Consider the following 21,305-nt stretch of genomic DNA (forward strand, 5'->3'; position numbering starts at 1 on the left):
ACACCTACACGCGCGCCACGCCGGCGACCGGTTTCCGTCCAAACAAACACACGACAACGGTACACAACCGGACCCCTCTCTTTCTCGCATCCCTCCACGCTTTTTCCAACAACCCTCTCCTCGTCCAACCAGCCCCGTGCAAATTTACGAGGCGGGCCACGCCGAGTTTTTAAATTATTCCACGGTGAAATTCGGGGGAGAACAAGTTGTTTATTATCCTGCGCCGGGTGCAGGCTCGCAACCGTGGAAGAATAGCGGAGGGAAGAGTAAACGCGAATTTTCGGTGTGGAAAGGAAAAATTTCTTTTTTTTTTTCTAAAGATAGGATGAGGGAAGACAGTCGTGAATTTATGGAGAGAGAGAGAGAAAGAGAGAGAGAGTAGAATGCTCTGCAACATTCTTGCGTGTATTTGCAAACGGTCGAACGGTTTATCGGTTAACCGTAAATTAAGTTTCTTGCTAATGGATCGACGCCAAATAGGATTGTTTTTGTAATATTCGTTGTTTTTAAACGTTACACTGAAAGGAATGTGTCAGGAACGATAATTATCTAATCTGTAAATTAACAGAACAGGAAGATTTAATTACACGAGTTGGATCAATGAAAGATGCGTGGATGTGCGATTAAGAAAGTTAATTTCGTTCGACGAGTTTCAAAAGAAGCAAGGAAACGCGGATACGCAGGATTTTACGTAACACTTGCACTCGAATCTATCTCGCTCGCGACCGACAAACGGTATTATTCCGATCGAGGAAGAATATTCACGAGCAAGGCGAGCAGATTACAAAAGCGTTTCGTTGGATTAAAGTTTAATGAGAGGCAACTCCTGAAAACCGCAATCCGATTGCAAGATTGCCAATGAATCGTACGGAATAGACGATTAAAAAATGCCGGTACTCCGCTTAAAATTAGTCGATCCGAACGGTATCTCGACCGAGTCTCTCGGTTAAATAATTATTTCCACAGGCTAGTCACGATCCATTTTTAAACTAGAAAATTTCAAACCGGTCGCAACGCCCGCAGAAAATATATTGGCAAAAACATTGTTATTGGCCTCCGCATACGGATCCTCGTCTAATAAATCTTCCTACGGTCGAACGATCGGATAATTTCGAGAATATATTTAAAAAAAAAAATGTGCATCCGACCAACCGAGTTAAATTTATAGTTGGCAAGGTAACGTCGAATGCATTATGATTTACGAATGATGATCCGACAAACCCTTTTAATTGCAGGGATGTTTCTCGCGTTTTATTTGCGCGATTAGTCAGAGGGTGACTACGTGGGGTGCCCTACGAAACATCTTCTGAATCATTCGCCCAGAGTTTTCATTTTACTAGTTTTAGACGGTTGCCTCCCATGGGGATGCGCTCGTGCCAACGATTCGAATGGTGTTTACTACGCGACACACTCGTGCCTACAACAAGTGGATATGCAAGACTCGGTCAAATAAGTAACTGTTGTTGCGCGGTTTTGTTTACACCGACAAACGGATGAATTTAAATGTACGCCATTAGGGCATTGCACCGAGAGAACACGTTTCGATAACTTATCGATGAGCGTCTACCACTGTATCAATTTGTGTTGTGATAAAAATAACGCGAGGAATTTGTACTCGTGACTAAATCAATAACAGGATCGATCTTTGGCTTGTAACATTTCTGGTTTCAAGAAGGAATTTAAAATGAATCGAATATTCTTTTCTTTTCACAAATTTATATGATTTTTAAAATTGAACGAAGAATATTTGATTCGTAATTCTATCTGAACACGAGGTGAGTAAAATTTAAACTATTGTTTTTCAAGCACGAAAATCAAATTATCCTGTACCAGCTGCGTATAAAATTAGAATACAACTATCTCTATAAACATAGAATTTCATCACCGCTTATAAATGAGTCATAGCCACAAATTACGGTTGCTATTTTCAATAGACACTGTCTCTCGAAAATTTTTTGTTCCCGGGAGACAGGTCAGAATCGTAAACAAGGATTTTCAACGTAAATTTATCCAGATGGTAATAAATCGAAGTAAACATCGAAACAATGTTGTGAGAGCTCACTTCCGGGTGTCGATTCGAACAGCTGCAGAAGAAAATAATCGGAGGGACAATTTATCATGGATGAAATAGAAGGTGACACGAGTCGAAACGAACGCCAATAAACCACTGTCTGTGTACCGAAAACATTTTCCTCATTTTCCTTCTCGAAATAACGGAATAAATACTATCGACCGCCGAAGTGCAAACAATACGCATAACTGTCCGTCTAAATTACACGGATAACCGTAGGAAAATATAAACAATACTTCGTTGAAAAGTTTCCAAGAACTAAATGTAATGTGAACGCGATTTGGCTGGGTCTAACGTTTCGCGTAATTTCGAATCTGAAGGAAGTCGTCGTTTATGTGTCAACACGTACTTTCGGCAGAAAATTTCGTATGATTCGAGCCGACCCGACAAAGGACGACGAGCTTAGAGGAGGCGAGTATTTACGCGTTTAACCAGGGCCGAAAACGTCTTGCGTAGCGATTTAAACGATCATCAATTATAGATCACAGACCGTAATCGGCCATCAGTGCGTTAGCTGTACGAAATACCTAGCACACGACTGATCGATAAATATAACTTCTATTTCCGGCATCGCACAAAAGCGTTAACCTTCTCTGCGCCTCTAAATCACTAATCCATTAGCAACGCATCGAGTCGTTTTATTTTACGCCAAGAAAATCTAATTCGTTCCTACGTAAATGACGATGCCTCGAACAAGAATTTGTGTATATGCGTATATTTGAAAAACGTACGTGGGAATTTATCGGTTTAAATCAGGTTTAAACTGGTTTCGGAATGCTCGTCGAGCAATGATTTCAAGATGTAAGTCGAATTATACGAGAAGAACTAGCACGCAATTTTAACTCTAACGTAATGTACGATCAATTACTGCGTCGAGAAGTTCCATTTCTATGATTCGCCAAGAGCTGACTCGACCGGTCGCATTGAAGATTGTTCGTGTCGTAATTATGCTGTTTTAGAAAAACGATCTTAGTAACCTCGATTACGTGCGCACGTATCGAAGCGACGCGATGGGTTAGGTGAGAAACGAAACACGTTTAATTCAAGGTCTTCGCCGGCCTACTGTGTTTCATTCTCGGACACGACGTTTCATCAACACTCGTTGATCAATCTCACGTAACGATTTTACTTACTTGCGACATTTTACTTACGGTTTCAACAGCGAAACCGTCGAGAGAAAACGATTCTCGTTCTCTATCGTTATTTAGAATACACAGAATTGAAACGGAAATTCTCGACGAAGCACGTTTCAAGTATATCAATCATACGGAAATAGTCATACCTTTGAGAGAAATTCCCGTTGCGGGATGTTGAGTAATCCACAGGAAGGCAGAGAGGGTAGAAATCCACAAACAGAACAGCCCCGAGCTCGAGGAGAAGCTTGTCCACCAACAAAATCGTACGCACTAATTGTTCGTCAGCGAGTACGCGTGGGTAAGGTTATGCACGCGCGGGCTTTTCAAACCGTATATATATATATAACACTACCGTGATAGTTTTGTTCGACACGATCGAACGAAAGAAACAAAGGTAGAAAAGAGAGAGAAAGAGAAGAATTTGAATACGCAGCCACTTACGAGGACGATTGTTGCAAACAACGGGGACGAGCGAAGAAGAAGACCGACTGAACCGGCTCACCGTGAAGGACTGACGATGCTCTTCGATTGCTGGCTGCTCGTTGCGCAGGCTCTGCGCTCGGCTCTCGACGCTAGCGTTCGACACCAATCGACTACCTCCGGCTAGTTTCGACCTTTCTCGAGTCCTGAGTCGAACTTCAATGGAGGACGGAGAGGGAGAAGAAAGGGAGCGAAAGAGAAAGAAATAATGATAGGAGGCTGGCCTCAGGCTTGGCAACCTCGACGAACTTTTGCTTGGGTCGAGGCCGTATGAGCGTTTCTGTTTTCGTGTTGGAATTAAAGAGCCTCCCTCAGGATCGGTCTCGATGATAACGCAGAATGCATCTGACTAGTATTACGCAAGCAATCGAATTCTCTGGTAGCTTTGAAAACCCGCTACTCCGAACCAGTGTGACCGAGATCGCCTCGATAAAGGGTCGTGTAAATATTTGTACATATAACAGAAATTTAATATTGATATTGGTAGTAGAAGTGCATTGATAATATATACTTTATAATTTGATAAATTGATTAGGAAATAATTTTATCAAGAAAGGACTTAAAATTTTATTTTTTTTAACTCTCCAATTCGATTGGCAGATGCAATGACTTGTTTTATTTTACCAATTTCTTATTTTCATTCAATTTCTAATTTTTCTTAGATATAAAATATTATATCAACGTATCAAACGTTTATTGCATTTCTTAATTTATAAGAATGCATTATTTAAATAAATATATTTTAATAATATTGTAAATGTATTATTAAAAAATATAATTTTTGATCTTTCAACTTGCAAGAAGAAAATTTATCGTTAATTTTTTAAGAATTTACGTGTATACGTAGTAAAATTTACGTATCAAAGAGAATTCCAAATATCAAACAAATTTATCAGAATATATTTACGTGAATATATATTACGTTAAATTTTTCAACGTCCGTTGATTAAAAAAACTGAGAAAATATCAAAGAAAGTTAACGTTTTCACAAAATTAGCGAGACTTCCTTCCCGAAGACGTTTGTATTCGCATCACGAACTCACGTCGGTTCGAAGGCTACGAAATTACATCGGAAGAAACCGGTAGCAAAATAAAGCTATACACTTCTCCGTTTCTCTAATAATAGAGTAGACGAGGCGGTGCGTTGCTTCCAGATTAAATGCCGTCTAGGACCTGAGGAACAGGCAAGGTCAAGACGTTGTTCTCGGGATTGAACGATCGATTTATTACCGATTCCGCGCACCGATTTAGGGCGTTCCTTGTACGGGAAAGGGAAATGAGGAACGAGCGCACATCCTGACAAGGTATAGACGTTCGTGCTGGTGGACAAGTTGCCTATCGAAAGTCGATGGGAAATAGAAAGTACGTAATACCATCGTTGTCCTCCTGGTTTATCGGTGAAACGTGGACGAAGACACGAGGCATTGCACGTGCATTCGACTCGTGAACCATAAAGAATTTTCCGACGAAAATGTCGAAATTGCGTGCATGATTAGCGCGGAATGGGATATGATTGATGGATTTTTAATATTTAATGTCAATGTTATCGAGTATATGTAGTTCTGTGTGTCTGTAATTTTACTCAGTCGTAATGTTCAACTGGTTTTTAAGAAATCATAGTTAATGGTTTTATGATGGTGCTACCTTTTTCTAAATTAAACATTGTATAAATTTTCGAACACGCTATTGGCCGAGAAGAACGAAAGATAGATCTATAAGATACCGTTTAAAACGTCTGGATAAATCAACCGAACAGAGGGATAGGAACGAAATAAAACCTAAATATTTTTACTGGTGTGAATCTCAGTCTGTCTTGTATCATCGTTGGCTTTAATGACCACGCGTTTGGTCGGTGCCACATTTAGACAAGAAAGGGTAAACCAGTAGGTATCTTCCAAATCACCAAAGTTAAAATAACTTTTTATGAACTTCATTATCATGTTTCTTCGTCTTTTTGTTTTTCCAACCTTGCGCTGCGGAAAGAGCAAAAATTCGTTAGCAATTACCAATGGCAAAAACTATGTAATTTACAACAACTGTACAATTTTATCAATGTCTTCTTTCGTGTTCATTTTCCTAATTAAACCAGCAATTAAACTAAATGTTTTAATATTACTTTCTATAGAAACAATCGTGGCACAAGGTAATACCAAAAGGTAAATTGGCCATTTAACCGACCGTGCAGTTAACACAACGAAATTTGATTTTAACCAAAGGCAAATTCGCATTGAATACGACCACTTCCAACGTTCCATAACGTTTCTTCGGGGCTCTTCTAGCCAGCTATACGATCTTATATACGGTTACTGAAAATTTATCGCAAAACAAAAGGATACGGGGAATATGCAACGAAATGGTCAATAACCATCCGCTTATAGATAATACTATCCTTTACAACATGTTACACGCAAGAAACCGGTGATAGATGGCTCAAAGACATTATGCATCGGTCAGGAATCTCTTTGACGATCCATTACGAGGACCGTGGCAATTAAACGGCTTCTGGAAAACTCATTGCAGCGTATAGCATTCATCCCGACAACGTCTCTACATCTTTGTCGAGTCGCGTTATTACCCTATTAAAAGCCTTAACGTCTCTTATTTGTCACGGAACGGAAGCGCGGTCTGTTTATGACAAACATTTAAACGTTGGCGAGAAAGGCATTGAAACGAAGACACGGCGTTAATCTCTTAACATTAGTACGTGTTTATTGCTCCTTCTGATAATGAAAAGAGATCCCATCTCGTTCGATGCAGCATCGATCGCCCCTTTCCACTTTGCGCATGCGTATTATCCGCGCTTATCCTCCCCAAACTCATCGTTAATCCACCCGATCCGTCCAATTTCTCGCCGAATGAAAAGTGAACAACAGTAAGAGAATATCGGCGGTGGCCCAGCTCGAGCGTTATTTCGAGCGAAATAACGAAGAGAGAGATTTTAATGCGGCTCCAGTGTACTCTGTGTCTCGGTATCGTCACGGATCTACGCGCCAATGTAAACCAGACAAGGAGGGTGCACCAGGGGAATGCGTGGAATCGGGTTATCTGGTCGTTTGCTTAACAGGTGGATATTTTGTGGCCTGGTAAACACACAAGCCCGATAAAGGTGGTCCTTCTCCTCCTCCTCCTCCTCCTCCTAGACGTCCACGGTATTCGAGATAAGAGCCGAAAGGGGATCGCTGTTGCACCCGTCGGCTCACCGCCTGTAATTTCTCTCGCCACGAGGCAATTAAAAATTTTTTCCCCGCCGGCCGTTTAGCCCGACAGAGCTCCCGTGTTCCGAGCCATCCAACTTTTCTTTTTTCTCTCCGACGCCCAAACCCAGCTATTATCTACACGAGGAGGGGAGGGAAAAAAAGGACGTGCATCAATATATATTCACCAGATTCTGTACCGCGCCGATCATTATCCCCAGCCGGGGACTTCCTTCCTTCCTTTCGTCCTCCCTTTTGTGTGGCCGCAAAATATAATTCGACGCTACTTTATATTCGAACGTTTCCCGCGAGTCACGAAATCGATCACGGGCATTAAATCTTCCCGTTACTTCGATTCCTTCGTGTCGAAAATTTTCGAGCCGGTCATAAAGGATTTAACGCCGTTTTCAAAGATTACAGATTTCGTTCTGCACGAATTTACATACCCTCGTTCGATGCTTTTCGAAACTTTTATTATCGTGCCAATTCACAATGAGCGAGCTCTCTCATCGAACCGAGAGATTCACGACCGCTACTTTCATTGTATTACCATTATGATATATACCTCGTTTCGTTCTCTCAAGGAGATTTTAATTCTAAAAATGGATAAACGTTTACACGATCGAAACGTTGGAGAAAGAAAGGAAGATCGACATCAAAGAGAGATTTCTTCGCCAAGCTTTCATCGATACACAAGCATCCCTTTTTCCGGGAATACCCGTTAAAGGTGAAATAACTCGTAACTTCTTTCGAGCCTTCTGGGATGCGAATGAAAATATACCGGCTAGTTTTATCCATCGTTTGGACGCGTCTCTGCAAACAGTCAGGAAACAGTGGAAAATATCGAAAGTCACGTGTATACAAACAGCGTGTATATATATATATACGCGTGGAGGAGAAAGACAGGGGTGAGAAAGGCGAGGCAGATGTATATATAGGCGCGGTATAGCGGAGCAGGGTCGAAATTATCCCCGAGGAAAGAGCGCACGGTCGGGTTTTAAATTACAACCAGGAAGATGATGCCTCCCTCCTTCCATCTGGATCCTTTGTTTCGCTTCGTCCTTCCCCAAGGCACGCGATACGTACGCACTCCTTCAGAATTTCTCTGGCAAACTGAAAAATAAAGGCGCGTATTCCGCTCTTTGCCGGGGGAAAGAAGATTCTTGGAGCATGGAACAGTCGGCTGGAACGACAGGAAGAAAGACGAGAATGTTGAGCGTCGTGTACCTACTAGGATTTTTCAACCCTTTCTTGCCCACGGCCACGCTAATTGCTTTAATTGCAAGGGGAATGTAACCACGCCACGTAGAATGGGATCTTAAAGTTCTGACCTGGCAAAAAGATCTTGCGCTTCCCGCTCTGGATCGTGTACCTGCGAAACCTTTCAGGTTTCCGAAATATCAGCGTCCCCGCTCGAAAAGGAGCTTGGGTTTTTACCACGAGAAACAATAATCCGGGATAAGGCTAACGGTTTTCACAGAAACTCCTGCAGAAGGGGATGTAATTATTAACGATTCAAAGTGGAAAAGTAAGCCAGTTCGTTAATATACTTATATTTTATTCTGATCCTCGGGCTGAATTCGTTCACTTTCCGTCACTGATTCGTTATTTCAACGCACGCCGTTTCATTATCCCAGAGGCGAGGAATCGAGTCGAGTTTCCAGAAACCACCACCACTTCGCCGATTGGATTCCTGTTATTAAGAACACAAACGTAATCGCGTTAGTGTTGAGTGTTTACAGCTAGATGCTCATTAAGCTTAATGGAAGCAGCGTGCGTACGTAGCCGTCGGTCCCGTTATCCCGAAAGAATGGCGTAATCTCGCGATCTTTCTTCTGGAAAAAAAAAAAAGAAGAAAGCCGCCGTTCGAGAAGGGACGGATCTTCTCAATTTCCCAATCTGTCGAAAGGAAGGAAAGAAAACGGCGGCTCGCCCGTTTAAAATCACGTCCCTCCGCCGTGCCACGCATTTGCGCGATCCACCGAATCCATTTGTCATTCTAAACGAATCGCTCGCCTCGCCTCGCGCATTCTGATCTCGAGGGGGAGGAGGGAGGGGAAGGGGGGGGGGAGAAAGGACTAACGAACCGGCAGTTCGATAAATGGCGATCGTCCTCCTCTTTCTCCTCCTCGATCCTCGCGTTTGCTCGGCCGACGAGCAGCCTCAACGCACGCGGCATCGTAATACAACGTGATTTTGGATTCAGACTTTCTACCGTGGAAAGGATATGATGATAGCGACGGTGTATATATATATATATATATATATCGCTGCTGGTTTGTAACCTCGGCCGGAAAAAATTGTCTCGACAAAAGCGAAGAAAGTCCAACGAAAGTGATCTCGTAACACGGGCTAACGTGGACACGGGCTTTATTCCCGTCGCATTGTCGATGAAAGCGATCCGGCGAGCACATTCCTCGCATCTCGTTAAGCGTCACGAAATTTGCATATTCGCGGTTTCTTGCTGGAACCTCGATAGAAGGATCTTATGATGCAACGATTCGAGACACGCTTAATCGAGGATCGAGAAGAATTTGGAGGAAGATATGTTAAATTCACATGTGCGAGAGGAGGAGGAGGAGGAGTTCTTCCGAAAACTTTTAACACTTTGTTAATTCGTTAACCGAAGCGCGAATTCCCCGCCGTGGAAACAGTTTTTACGCCGGAGAAGTTTCTACGTAAAGCGTGGAAAAACGCGCACGCCCGACAGGTTGACCGTTCCACCTACCGTTTTAATCGAGCCGCTACTTTTTGCCGCTTTTCGAAGTAACTCGATCGAAAAAAAGCGAAGGCTGGATCGTTAACGCTCTCGCATATTCGGGATATTAACGAGTGTCATCGATGTGACGAAAACTGGCGTTGTCTCTGTTTCTTACTCTTCGTCGAAAGAAATATTATTATGAAATAACCAATATCGGTCAAATACCACGCATAACGAGTTTCTCGAGCAGCTTAAATCGACTATGATCCGTACGTGTAAATGCTGAAATTGCAAATAAGTTTCTTACACACACGCGTAACACCGAAATGAGTAAGACGATGTAACATCGTAATACGTTTGTGCAATCATCGATGCGATGCCGTAATGTGTCTACGATTATTACCTGAATTGCGCACGTACAAAATTGTACGACGATTAATAATCCGATTGAAAATGGTAATCGTAATTATATCTTATCCGTGTTTCCAATCGATCGAATCAACCAGTGTTTTTCCACGAGAGAAACGGAACCTCCGTTTTCCAAACGTGCGAATCGGGCAAAAAACCCGAATGGAAACGGAATGTTAATTCGTTTCGAGGAACTTTCTCCATATCGCGCAATCTCTTCTGCCAGCTGTTGTTGTTGTTGTTGTTGTTGTTGTTGTTCGCTGTGACGAGCATTTTTACAATTTTCCATTTACGGCGTCCATCAATGTTTGCTCGTCCACGTGGATGATTCGTTTTTCCGTCACGGCTCGAATTTGCATTGAAGCAGCGTGTTACGCACACCCACTCTTCTAATGCACGCCATTTCGCGTGGCCACGCGCTCGCACAAGTGCATCCGCCAAGAGGATCGATGCGAGCCACGTGGGCGACTTGTTAAGTGCGAATCACGCCCAACTGCGTATTCTTGCAAGAGCAAGATAGGTCGACTTTTTTCCGGGATAATACGAATGTTCGAGCATCATAGTGGCGGGCAAGGTCGCGCCAGTAATCGAGCATTGTGCTCGCATTGGATGGAATAGATACGCTTGTTTGGACGAGAGATCTTGATTAAACGCTGCCTGCCTGCTAGATTATTAAGAGGATTGTTGAGAGATGTTTATTAAACTTCAGAGACAAAGTGTCGGAATTAAATATTGGTAATTTATCTCTCGAATGAAGAGACATTGCTTCGCGACTCTCTTATCCTTCGATCTTCACCTCGAGACGACGAATAATTGGTTTTATGTCACGAGTAGGGAAGCGAAAGGAGAACAGTTTGACGATTTCTTACGCGAAATCGTTTGTGGAAAGAAAATAGAAATTAGAAGCGAATGTAGAAAAAATGATGAACGTTAATATGTTATCATTTGTTCTTGCAATTGCCAAGGAAAATGACTTTATTAACGTTTTCCTCTGTTCCAGTTGGAAACTGGACTTTAGTTCCGGCGCAAATACCCGCTGTCTCCGGTCGTAACACTTCGCGGATAATAATATTAACGATCTGCCACGAAAAATCACCGCCCACATGATTTACGAAATGATAAATTAATTGCACGAAATATGAAAGTACTCGTGAAGATCGTGTTAGATCTTGTTCTACAAATCGCTTGTTCTACGGGATGATTAATGATTAAAGATTGAAACCCTTAGTCAGGAAGATAATTCAAAACCTCGATGAATAATCGTTGTATAATTGCCCGAAGTTATCGAAACGAATGTGTAAAAAGTCTCAATCCAATTCTCCACTGTAATCGCCAATAGAAAAAATTAGCAATTAGATAAATCAAAAGTTCAATCGAATGATCGATAAACACAATTCGACTGCCTATTATTTCATCGTCAAGGAGATCCCGATCAAATTTCCACAGATTAATCCGAAATATCCGTCACGATTTATTCCCGATAAATGATATATCTGTCCAAGTGATAATAATCCCTGACACGAATATTTCCCCCAATTCCCCAATTCCGGTTTAATGTACCAGTTAGAGACGTGGTAACGCCAAAATAGGGACGGCGATAGGTGGTTAATAATAATACCGGGACGATAATTATAGGGTGGGCCACGCACGAACATGAGTTTTCGGCCATCTATCCAAAACTCGCAGAATCCTCGAACGAGTTCCACCTGCGCGGATATATGCGGTCCGGGGATTACTCACGCGGCCTCCGAGGGTGCGTCGAAATAGAACGCTTAGTCAGACGTCACCAGGAACTGCAACTCGGGGGAGTCACCGGCTCGCCATGCACGCGCGCGTCTTAGTTTGTTACGCTTTATGTACTTGTCCAACGATCTATAGAGAGGCTTGAAACGATCTGAGCGGGATCGAAACGTGTCTGAGCGAGATGCAGCCGGAGACGCGGTTATAACAGGCTTTGCCCGGACAGGGTTACATTAAATTAAAACGTGATCCTATCGCGGCCGATAGAATGCCTTCCATTGCCCGCTCGCGAGAACCTACAGTTATCTTAACGTAAGCTTCTAGCGAGACTCATGCAAAGTAAGAGAAATTGGATAGCGTTTCTCTCTCTTTCTTTGTGCGCCAGTTGTATGCCAGTATCGAGAGCGCTGCACTCGTACCGCTGAAAGAATGGAACGAGCGAACACTTTGTCACTTTGTGGATCTTTGTTCGTTGAAAGTTAATAAAAGATTCTGCGATTAGTTAAATCTCATCTCGCTCTTGTAAATTTTATACGTACCATTCTCATTCTCGATTGCTCAATTTTATTGGTTGAACGTGTATTTGAAATTAATATGGCAGAACTTATTCGATCTTGTTTCCTTTTAATTAGAAAAATTGAACGGGGATCGCGTGTAATCGTGTACGCGTGGAAAATAATTTATTGGTGTTGATTTAAGTAGTATAAGTAGTAGATACGCGAGTTGAGCGAAGCACGTGGCTACGATACGTGCTATGTAGACGAGGGCTAGTTTAAGATTGCCGATGTTAAAAGGGGAGCGCACCTGGATCGACCAAGATACTTATTTGCATCCACTATATCTCCCTACCTCGACCCAGGTGGTTGATCCACGTTGTACCGTCTAGATTACTCGCTTCGGGGCATATACAGGTAGCATCGTAACAAAATTGTTTCCAATCACGCCGACATTCCTTTCTAAATTTGTCTCAATTGTTTTTTACAATTTTCGAGCAAATAGTATTATTGTATAGCAATCCATAGAGGCACAGAAATTGTAACGAGTAATTTGAATATTTTATTTAAAATAAATATATCATTGTTAGCGTGATAATTATTGTTCTATTAAATATTAATTCAAAGGAAGTATTCCATTGTCAAGTATTTTGAGTAGTAAGTATTTATTAATACAATTATATAATTAATTTTCAATATTTTTCATTATTTTATTTATATTATTTACGAATTTATTTATAATATATTTTTTATATTTAGTATCTCCTTTGACTTTTCAAGTTTCTTAAAGAGAACTTTACACAACAGCAGAGTGGCGCAGTGGAAGCGTGCTGGGCCCATAACCCAGAGGTCCGTGGATCGAAACCACGCTCTGCTAAGTGGTGTGGATTTCTTTTTTTTTCCTTTATTACAAATATATTTATTACAAAAAATATTTTTAATAAAAATGAAATAGATATTTTAAAATTATCCAAAGATAATAATATTCTATAAAATTCATTTATTTCGCAAAGTAAACGAAACTCAGTTTATAACGGAAACAGCATCTCGCCACTTTTTATCTGAATTTTAATTCAATTGCGAAGGCGTTTAAATTGCGAGTTGAGTAATTTGCAATGCAAAAAAAGACAGGAGTGCGTCCTAAAGTCCCGTAAGCTCAAGATACAACTGGTGAGCAATGACACGCACAACGATGGATGCCATGCCTCTGTCATTGTCCGTAAAGAAAAGATGAGACAACGAGTTCAGGAGTTCACCAGAGTTCACAGACGTAAATTTGGTGGGTGTCATATTCGCTTCGCGGAGTATGTCTTCAGGAAGTTTTAAAAGGAACTCGCTTTGACCGAGATATCTTCAAGAAGAAAAACACTTAAACTATCGAGTAGTATTCACGACGTTATATTTATAAAAGAATATTTATTGATCGTAATTTTCAATTTTAAATATCATATCGTTTAATATATTTCTTACTTTCTCTTGTAAAATATATATATATATTTGTTTGAATAAAAGAATATGTTATATAAGCGTAATACTACTATCGTACTATTTTATAGAATATAGGCGGTGATAGGTTTCGTAAAATTTTAATGATAGAAAATAATATTGAATTTACGAAATTGCGTGTAAACTTGGAAATATCTGCGTCACACAAAATAAATATAACCGTCTAATTGCAGAATTAGAAAAAAAGATTCCCGTTTTGCAATTATCTTTCAGTTATTTCACGACCTATTATTACATAACTGTTCCGTGTTGATGCTTTATTCAAAGCATCATCTATTTTCTGAACTGAAATTCTTTGATACCGAATTCTTCCCTGATATTTCCTAAAAATTTTTACTCAAACTTATGATATTACGTACTATATGTGAATGTGTTATCAACATTTGTAATAGAAACAATTGATCCCGTGTCGTTGTGAAGATACGTAAAAATAGATTGTAACAAAGTTGTGGATTTAAAAAAAAAGGAATAGAAAGTACGTAATGACCATTGTCTGCTCGGCGCCTACTCGCAAGTATTGATGGTATTTACTCGCGCTCCTTATAAATGGAATATCAATGAGATCGGGCGCGTAACCCCGGGTCGGCATTATTTAACGTGAGCACGTCGTACACGTGACAAAGTGGCTTGACCGCTTGTCAAACAGGCACAAACATGAGCTTTCATGGCTCCAAAAGACCGGATCGGTACGGGTCGCGTCGCGTGGCGTGTCGTTACCGTTAAGCACAGCATCGAATTTGCACGTGCTCGTTCCTTTGCACACACCCACGTACGTTCATAAATCACGAACGGAGCATTAAGAGCTTTGTAATTTGGTAGAACTTCGATTATTCTATTATATTCTAGATGAAACTTCTATTTATAGAATTTGCATTTATACGATCGTCTATTAAAACTTTATAACTCACTATAAATTAACCTATAAAGTAAAAAAAAATTTAATGATGATAATATAATTTGTAACATTATAATAAGAAAGTAAAAAAAATTTATATCACAACAGATTCTTATACATTATTATTTTATATATTTTAACATTTACGTCACTGTTCTATGCAATAGAATAAATAATAACTGATAATAATACAAATATAAAAATTGTGATATAATAATATCTTTTATAAATAACTTTATTCGTAATTAAAAATTCAAATTTTAAGGAATACGCGCTTTTTTTTAGTGTTCGATGAGTTCCCTATGATATATTTCGATATATATCGATACAGCAAGTAACAAAGATTATAATATCCTTATGTGTTAAAAATTTAATATATTCTCATTTTTTAATTATATTCATGAATATTTAATATTAATTCAAATAATTAAAAGTATTAAAAAAAATTATAACTATTTACTCTTATATATGGTGTAACTAGTAAATTTATCTTCTTACCTTTATGATATAAAATTATATTATATAAAATAAATATTATGTGGACATTTAATTTTCAATTATTTATACAAATATAATACATAATAAATTATTAAAATAATAATTCATAATGTTATAAATAAAAATATCGTAAATAGTTACATAACTAGTTACATAATATATTGTTTTGACTAGTTATTTTGAGTAACCAATCAGCATGCAGCATTTCGATAGAAGGTTCGTTAGTATGTACTTCACTTACAAGTGGCGTGTATCGATTGTTTTATTGGATTCACGAAAATAACATCGTAATAAAGACATACATGTAATTAATATTATTTATTCTAATAATATAACAGCAAAGATTATAGTGTATAAATTTCATGTGAATATATTCAATATTTATTATATTATAAATTAACCTATTAAAAAGGTTACGAAAAGGCTATATTATTCAATTTTCTGTTTAAGAAAATATTTAAAATGATGCAATATTGTAATAATTTGGTTTTTGAAAATGAAATAAACGTAAATTAGTTGTTATTTTTGTTTGAAAAAATACATCTATATTGCTTCCAATCACTAAAATGCTATTCGATCAATCGATCTATATTTTCTTTAATAATATAGACGTTTGACAGGTAGCCATATTGAATAAAGTTTTATGTGACCAGTGTGTGATCAGTATTATAGTTTCAAATTTTAAATATTCTTTTAATTTTCGCAATAATTTAATAAGTAAAGATAAGTATAGATTATAAATGCATATAAGATTATGCTTCGTGCTATTTTTAGAAACTTAATATGTATAAATATTAAATTCATTCTAGTATAATATAATATTATAAAATATTCTACTGAAAGACAGCAATAGCATGATTTATTCTTTTAATAAAAATACAAATTTCATAATAATAAAATATATAATAATAAGTTTATTAGATTTTAACGTTTCGTGTATTTAATAGTTCAAAAAATTTTAAAATTATAAATTTTAATAAAAATTAGTGATATTTTACGAAATTTAAATTATTATTCGTTAGCTATTGGTCGCCATGATGCTTCGATCTGAATGTTCAGTTTGAACAGTCAAACGGTGGTGACAAGTGGTGAAAAGATTCTAGTGCTCCGTCTTCGAAAAATCGACATTAATTGATAGAATAATAAAATATATAATAATAATTTGTTAAATTTCAACGTTTCGTGTATTTGATAGTTCAAAAAATTTCAAAATTATAAATTTCAATAAAAATTAGTGATATTTTACGAAATTTAAATTATTGTTCGTTAGCTATTGGTCGCCATGATGCTTCGATCTAAATGCTCAGTTTGAAGTCAAACGGTGGTGACAAGTGGTGAAAAGATTCGAGTGCTCCGTCTTCGAAAGACATTAATTGGCAGATAAAGGTAAGCAAAATAATAAAAATTAGTATCAAATGATTCCAAATTATGTTTAGTTTTAAAAATTTAATGAAATTTAAGCTAATTTCATCTTTTTTTCCTATAATTTGTTATATAAAAGAACAAACCGGTAAAGTGTAAACGATCTGTTCTTGACAATTTATAATGGTATTTTCTTTGATATTAATAATAAATTCATTAATATTTATTTGTAAATGTGTTCTATCATGCATATATTAGTAAATTATAATAAAAATAATAGGTAGGAATATTTAATATCCGAATAATATTTCATGAAATTTATGCTATTAGATAGCAATTATTAGACGCCATATTGTCGATATAAGAATCCGTTAACGGTTTTAAAATTGATACGTCATGGTGTCATGGCGTCAATTGAAATTCGTATCGTGTATATGATATGTTCAAATTCAATTTAAATTCGAAAATTAAATTATATTTGTATTTAATATTAAAAACGGTTCATAAAAATAATTAAATTATTTTTATATTATGATTCTTTCAAGTTATTATTTATCACAATAAATTATTATTTTTTATATTTTATTTAGATTGCACTTGAGCAATTACAACAAATTCCTCTTTCATACGAAAGCTGCAAATAATGAAGGAAGCGATAAATACCTCTATCTTCGAAATTCAGTGACGTGGTGACAAGGACTGCTTACATCATGCTTCATTACTTTTATACCAGAATAAAGAAATAGTTGGCAGTTTTGGGTGCAACGGTATGGGTGAGTGATGCCAATGCATGCTTATAATTTTTTGCATGAATTTAAATCGAATTGATGTTCAATAAAATTTAAATTAAATTAAATTTGATGTTAATGCATGATATGAATATACATTTTTCAAAGTATTTATGTAGTTATAAATCTCAATTAACATCGATTATCAGTTAAATATTTTAAGTTGTAAAATAAATTTCTTGAATCTATAAATAATATCGATAAATTTTATTTCCAAATAAATAATTTTAAATATGTTTCATTGATAAATTTTAATAATTGCAAATATATATATATATAATATGAAATGAGGTCAAATAACGGTTAAAAAAATCAGATATTGCAAAGAGTTCATTGGCCAAATCGTTTCTGAGAATTAAGGCTTCTTTTGTCCGATCTTTGGTCAAACAATTAATTCAGGTATTTCACGAAGACCCTATATTTGACCTAGATACAGGGAAAAGTAAATCTACCACACGATCTAACAGAAGTTGTCTAGAACTCTGTGTTTTTATCTTTTTATGTTTTGTTTTGGTTGACGACGATGCGTCTCATCTTCACCATTTTTATATTTATTTGTATACTTCTTTTATTTTATCTTCTCGATACTCTGTTACTTTTGCGTGGAAATATAATTGCTTTGTAAATTTTTGCTTTGATCAATATAATTTTTCTTTTTCTTTGTTGAAACTTAAATTCTTTTATTTGATTCTATTCTTCTTTTTTCTATTGGAAAGGAAAATTGTTACAAGAAATAGAAATTCATATAAAATTCTAATAAATTAAACAAGTTTTTTTGAAATAGCTACAGAATAAATGTTATAAAAATTAAAAAAGATAAAAAATTTTAAAGCAATATAATTAATAACTTTATTAGAATATATGAAACAAAGTTTTTTTTTTTTCTTAATATTTTAGTTAATATAGTTTCTAGAAATGTACAAGTAATATAAGTTTCAAGTTTGATTAATGAACATAAAATTTAGGTATCGTTAAGAGACTATGTTTGCTTTGACAACGTTTGAGGTTAGTCTTCAGTAATGTTTGCCAATTTGCAAACTACCATGACGAGAATCGTTTGTGGTTGATCAAAATTATGTATCGAAATATAACTTCATTTCAGTTACATGTGGTTAATGAACTGTACAAACTAAATCATTTATTAAGTAATAATTGTATTATTCACAATTACATTAATTTTATAATTTTATATAATTAAAAATATATTTTACTATAGATCTCTCATCTTGAAATACTTGCAGGGAATTTTTTAATATTTTTCTAATTATGAGATCTATACGAAAAATTATATCTAATTTTCTAAAATATTTTACATAATTTACATATTATTTGAACAAATTTAGAGTTAATAATTTATGTCGACATAAAATTTAACTCATGATTGCCATACACGATTATTAATATAAAAATATATTAACGAATATCATTTTTTCGGCTTATAAACATTCCATTTTGCCAATATGTCGTCGAGTTCGGTACACTTTTCTCGTTCTGGTACATTGTTGCGTAGCGGATGATCGGTTAGATGAATTTTATGGATCAGTGCATTATCGCTCGATATGCTATTTACCTTAATGAAAAGTGAGATTAATTTATTAAAAAAAATAACAATATCATCTGAAAGTTTAATTCAGATAGAATATTCAGTTTATCTAATAGTTTAAGAAATTAAAATTAATTAACTATAAAAGATTATACGATAAAAATAATTTTCTTTCTCGAGGGAGGATATATATTTATAATTCAAAGTAACTAAAAAAAAAAAAAAAAAAAAAATAAAGAAAAGCAATTATTAAACGAAAGTAATAAATTTTAAATATAATTTACCTCTTTCTCAGATTCCATCTTTTCTGTAGTTAATGTATCATTAGAGGAAGTTGAAGTTTTGGAGGAATTTCGTATTATTTGTTTAAATTTATTTAATCTATACGTTTCTTGAGAATTATTGTTATAATTTGTTAATTGTGTGTACGATTGATGCTTCATTTCTTTTGAATAATTTTGAATGGCATATAACGTACCTAAAACCGTGAAAATATATAAATCAAACAATTAAATTTTCCAATCCCGATTAAATTTGGAATATAAACGAGAAAAAAATATTAGCGCATTTCTAACGTATTGTATTTGTGGTTAATCGTACAGCCATTCTTTATTTGCACAAAAATTTAAACATTGAAAAATATTTCCTCTCAATCGTTACGTTCTCATTTACTGAATAGATATAAAACGTATACTTTTTGTTTCCGTCGGATATATTTTGTTTACGAACTGAACTACATCTCAGTATTCTACGTTTTATACGCTACATTCAAATTTTTTTCTCGATATCCACCCGCCTATGTGGATTCTCAACGGATAATTCAAACCATTCTCGAATATTTAAATTCGAGATTAGAGAATGAGAATCGAATCCGTATCGTTTCGTTATCTTATATCTTAATAATCTTTTGAAACGACAACAATTGACCCCGTAATTTCGACGAGTATTTAATTTGTATTTATTTAAAATTTTCTCGAGTATTCGTTTAAATATTATCCTAAGTCGCAGAGAAAGTGCAAAGAATACTTTTAATACTTGTGCGATGCGCGGACACGAGCGGTATCCGGTGCTTCCGTGAAGTACATTGTTCTTTTTGCCGCCGTGGCATTTACTATCGTGTTACCTATGCCACGGTTGCGTGACGTTAACATTTATTTATCTGGCCGGGTTGACGCCGGGTTAACTAATATCAGACACCAGATATCAGACGAATAAACAGAGATCTGTGGTCGATGGTAACCGAAGACATTTTACGACACCACAGTCCCCCGGCTTCCTGTTCCAAGGTTGCTCGCCTAAGCACACGACATTGTTCGTAATGATCTATTTTCCGTCGCCGATCGATCGGAATCTATTTCATACGCGGAAGAACGTATCTCCGCCATCGGGGCAACCGTTATGAGAGAGATAGGCGTGCTCGATTTATTCCTATTTTTACTCGGAGAAGTTTTCACTAGAATTTCGAGTTTTTTGCGCCCACCGATATCTCCTCGCCGTATAAACGGCCAAAGACGCGACACACTTCACCACTTTATTTTATAACGTAATTTCCGTGATACTTATATTCACCAAGTTTACGATTCTCTGTATCTTTGTTCCATCCATCGAGCACAACCGGAGTTGGTATTAACTGTTTGGTAGAATTAGATCGATATCATTACGAGGCCTGGAGGCCTCTAATTGATACGATACCTGTTTTATGGAGTCCATAGAACGAGACGTAATTGCAGGATCGGGAAGGAAATCGCGGATCTGCGATGCGAAAGATAATATCTTTACGATATATACACGGTGGTTTATGGTGTTGGACAAACATTGTTGATCGTGAGACGCGAAGTTAATTAAAATGCAGCGAGTAAAAAGCAGATATATATATATAAAATAGTAGATCGAGACAAATATCTAGATATTCTTTTCTTTTATTTTGAACAGATCGCACTATTTGCGGTCTTTTCCATATAATAAAATGCATTACGATGGCGAAGTTATTGCATGTCTTGCGGTCGGATGTAAAGCAGAGAAAGCAGAAGAAACACAACAAATCAAAGCGTAAATCTATCTCGTATATTATACGCTCTCGACACGCGTGCGTTTTCCGCGATATTAGAAAACAACATACTCTATGTGTGCACGACACGCGTCTCGATAACAAAGCCCTATAAAAAATTCTTATTTCTCTCGCTCGACGAGAAAAGGGAGAAATATCGATATGACGAATCACCTAAATTTCGATATTCGTTATTTCTCTCGTATATTCATACCGTATATATCATTCAGAAGTCTTTCTCTGATATATAAATCACGAAATCTCGTGTCGTTATAGGGTGCCGCGCGTAATCAGCGCTATTATTTAATGAGCCAGCAACACTGGCACGCTTTAGCCCCGGTTTCACGTAATTACGGGAGTCAGGGAGCTTAATAGAACGTGGAACGGCAGCTGGCCTACGACGACGATCTCGCGGCGGATAACGATAAACGCGGCGGATCCA

At 36.9% G+C, this 21,305-nt stretch overlaps 2 protein-coding genes and 1 non-coding gene across 7 annotated transcripts in view; 1 reads left to right on the forward strand and 2 right to left on the reverse strand.

The window, feature by feature from the left end:
* Nucleotides 1–3,740, reverse strand: part of smash (smallish) — a 112,214-nt gene extending 108,474 nt beyond the window's left edge. For 2 of the 4 annotated variants that reach the window (XM_012488304.3, XM_012488300.3), the window contains exon 1: nt 3,354–3,740. The gene's annotated coding sequence lies outside the window, so the exon portion shown is untranslated. The remainder of the gene's footprint in view (nt 1–3,353) is intronic. The other 2 variants (XM_012488302.3, XM_086915382.1) reach the window with 2 other exon arrangements.
* Nucleotides 3,741–13,029: 9,289 nt separating this feature from the next.
* TRNAM-CAU (transfer RNA methionine (anticodon CAU)) lies at nt 13,030–13,101 on the forward strand. The gene has a single exon. It is a non-coding gene; the product is annotated as a tRNA-Met (tRNA).
* Nucleotides 13,102–18,407: 5,306 nt separating this feature from the next.
* LOC105735856 (uncharacterized) lies at nt 18,408–19,597 on the reverse strand. 2 transcript variants are annotated; one of them, XM_086915401.1, is made up of 3 exons: nt 19,392–19,597; nt 19,101–19,294; nt 18,408–18,843 (listed from the first exon to the last, which is right to left on the reverse strand). In XM_086915401.1, the coding sequence occupies exons 1-3, from the start codon at nt 19,420–19,422 to the stop codon at nt 18,697–18,699; spliced, it is 372 nt and encodes a 123-aa protein (XP_086771527.1). In that variant the 5' UTR covers nt 19,423–19,597; the 3' UTR covers nt 18,408–18,696. The 2 variants fall into 2 exon arrangements, with proteins under 2 accessions (XP_086771527.1, XP_086771528.1); XM_086915402.1 differs by having other exon boundaries at nt 19,417–19,586.
* Nucleotides 19,598–21,305: the final 1,708 nt, after the last annotated feature.

This window comes from Apis florea, unplaced genomic scaffold (genome assembly GCF_048593485.1).
Source record: "Apis florea isolate Af1SG1 unplaced genomic scaffold, ASM4859348v1 contig_3774_pilon, whole genome shotgun sequence".
In the NCBI taxonomy this organism is placed as follows: Eukaryota; Metazoa; Arthropoda; class Insecta; order Hymenoptera; family Apidae; genus Apis; species Apis florea.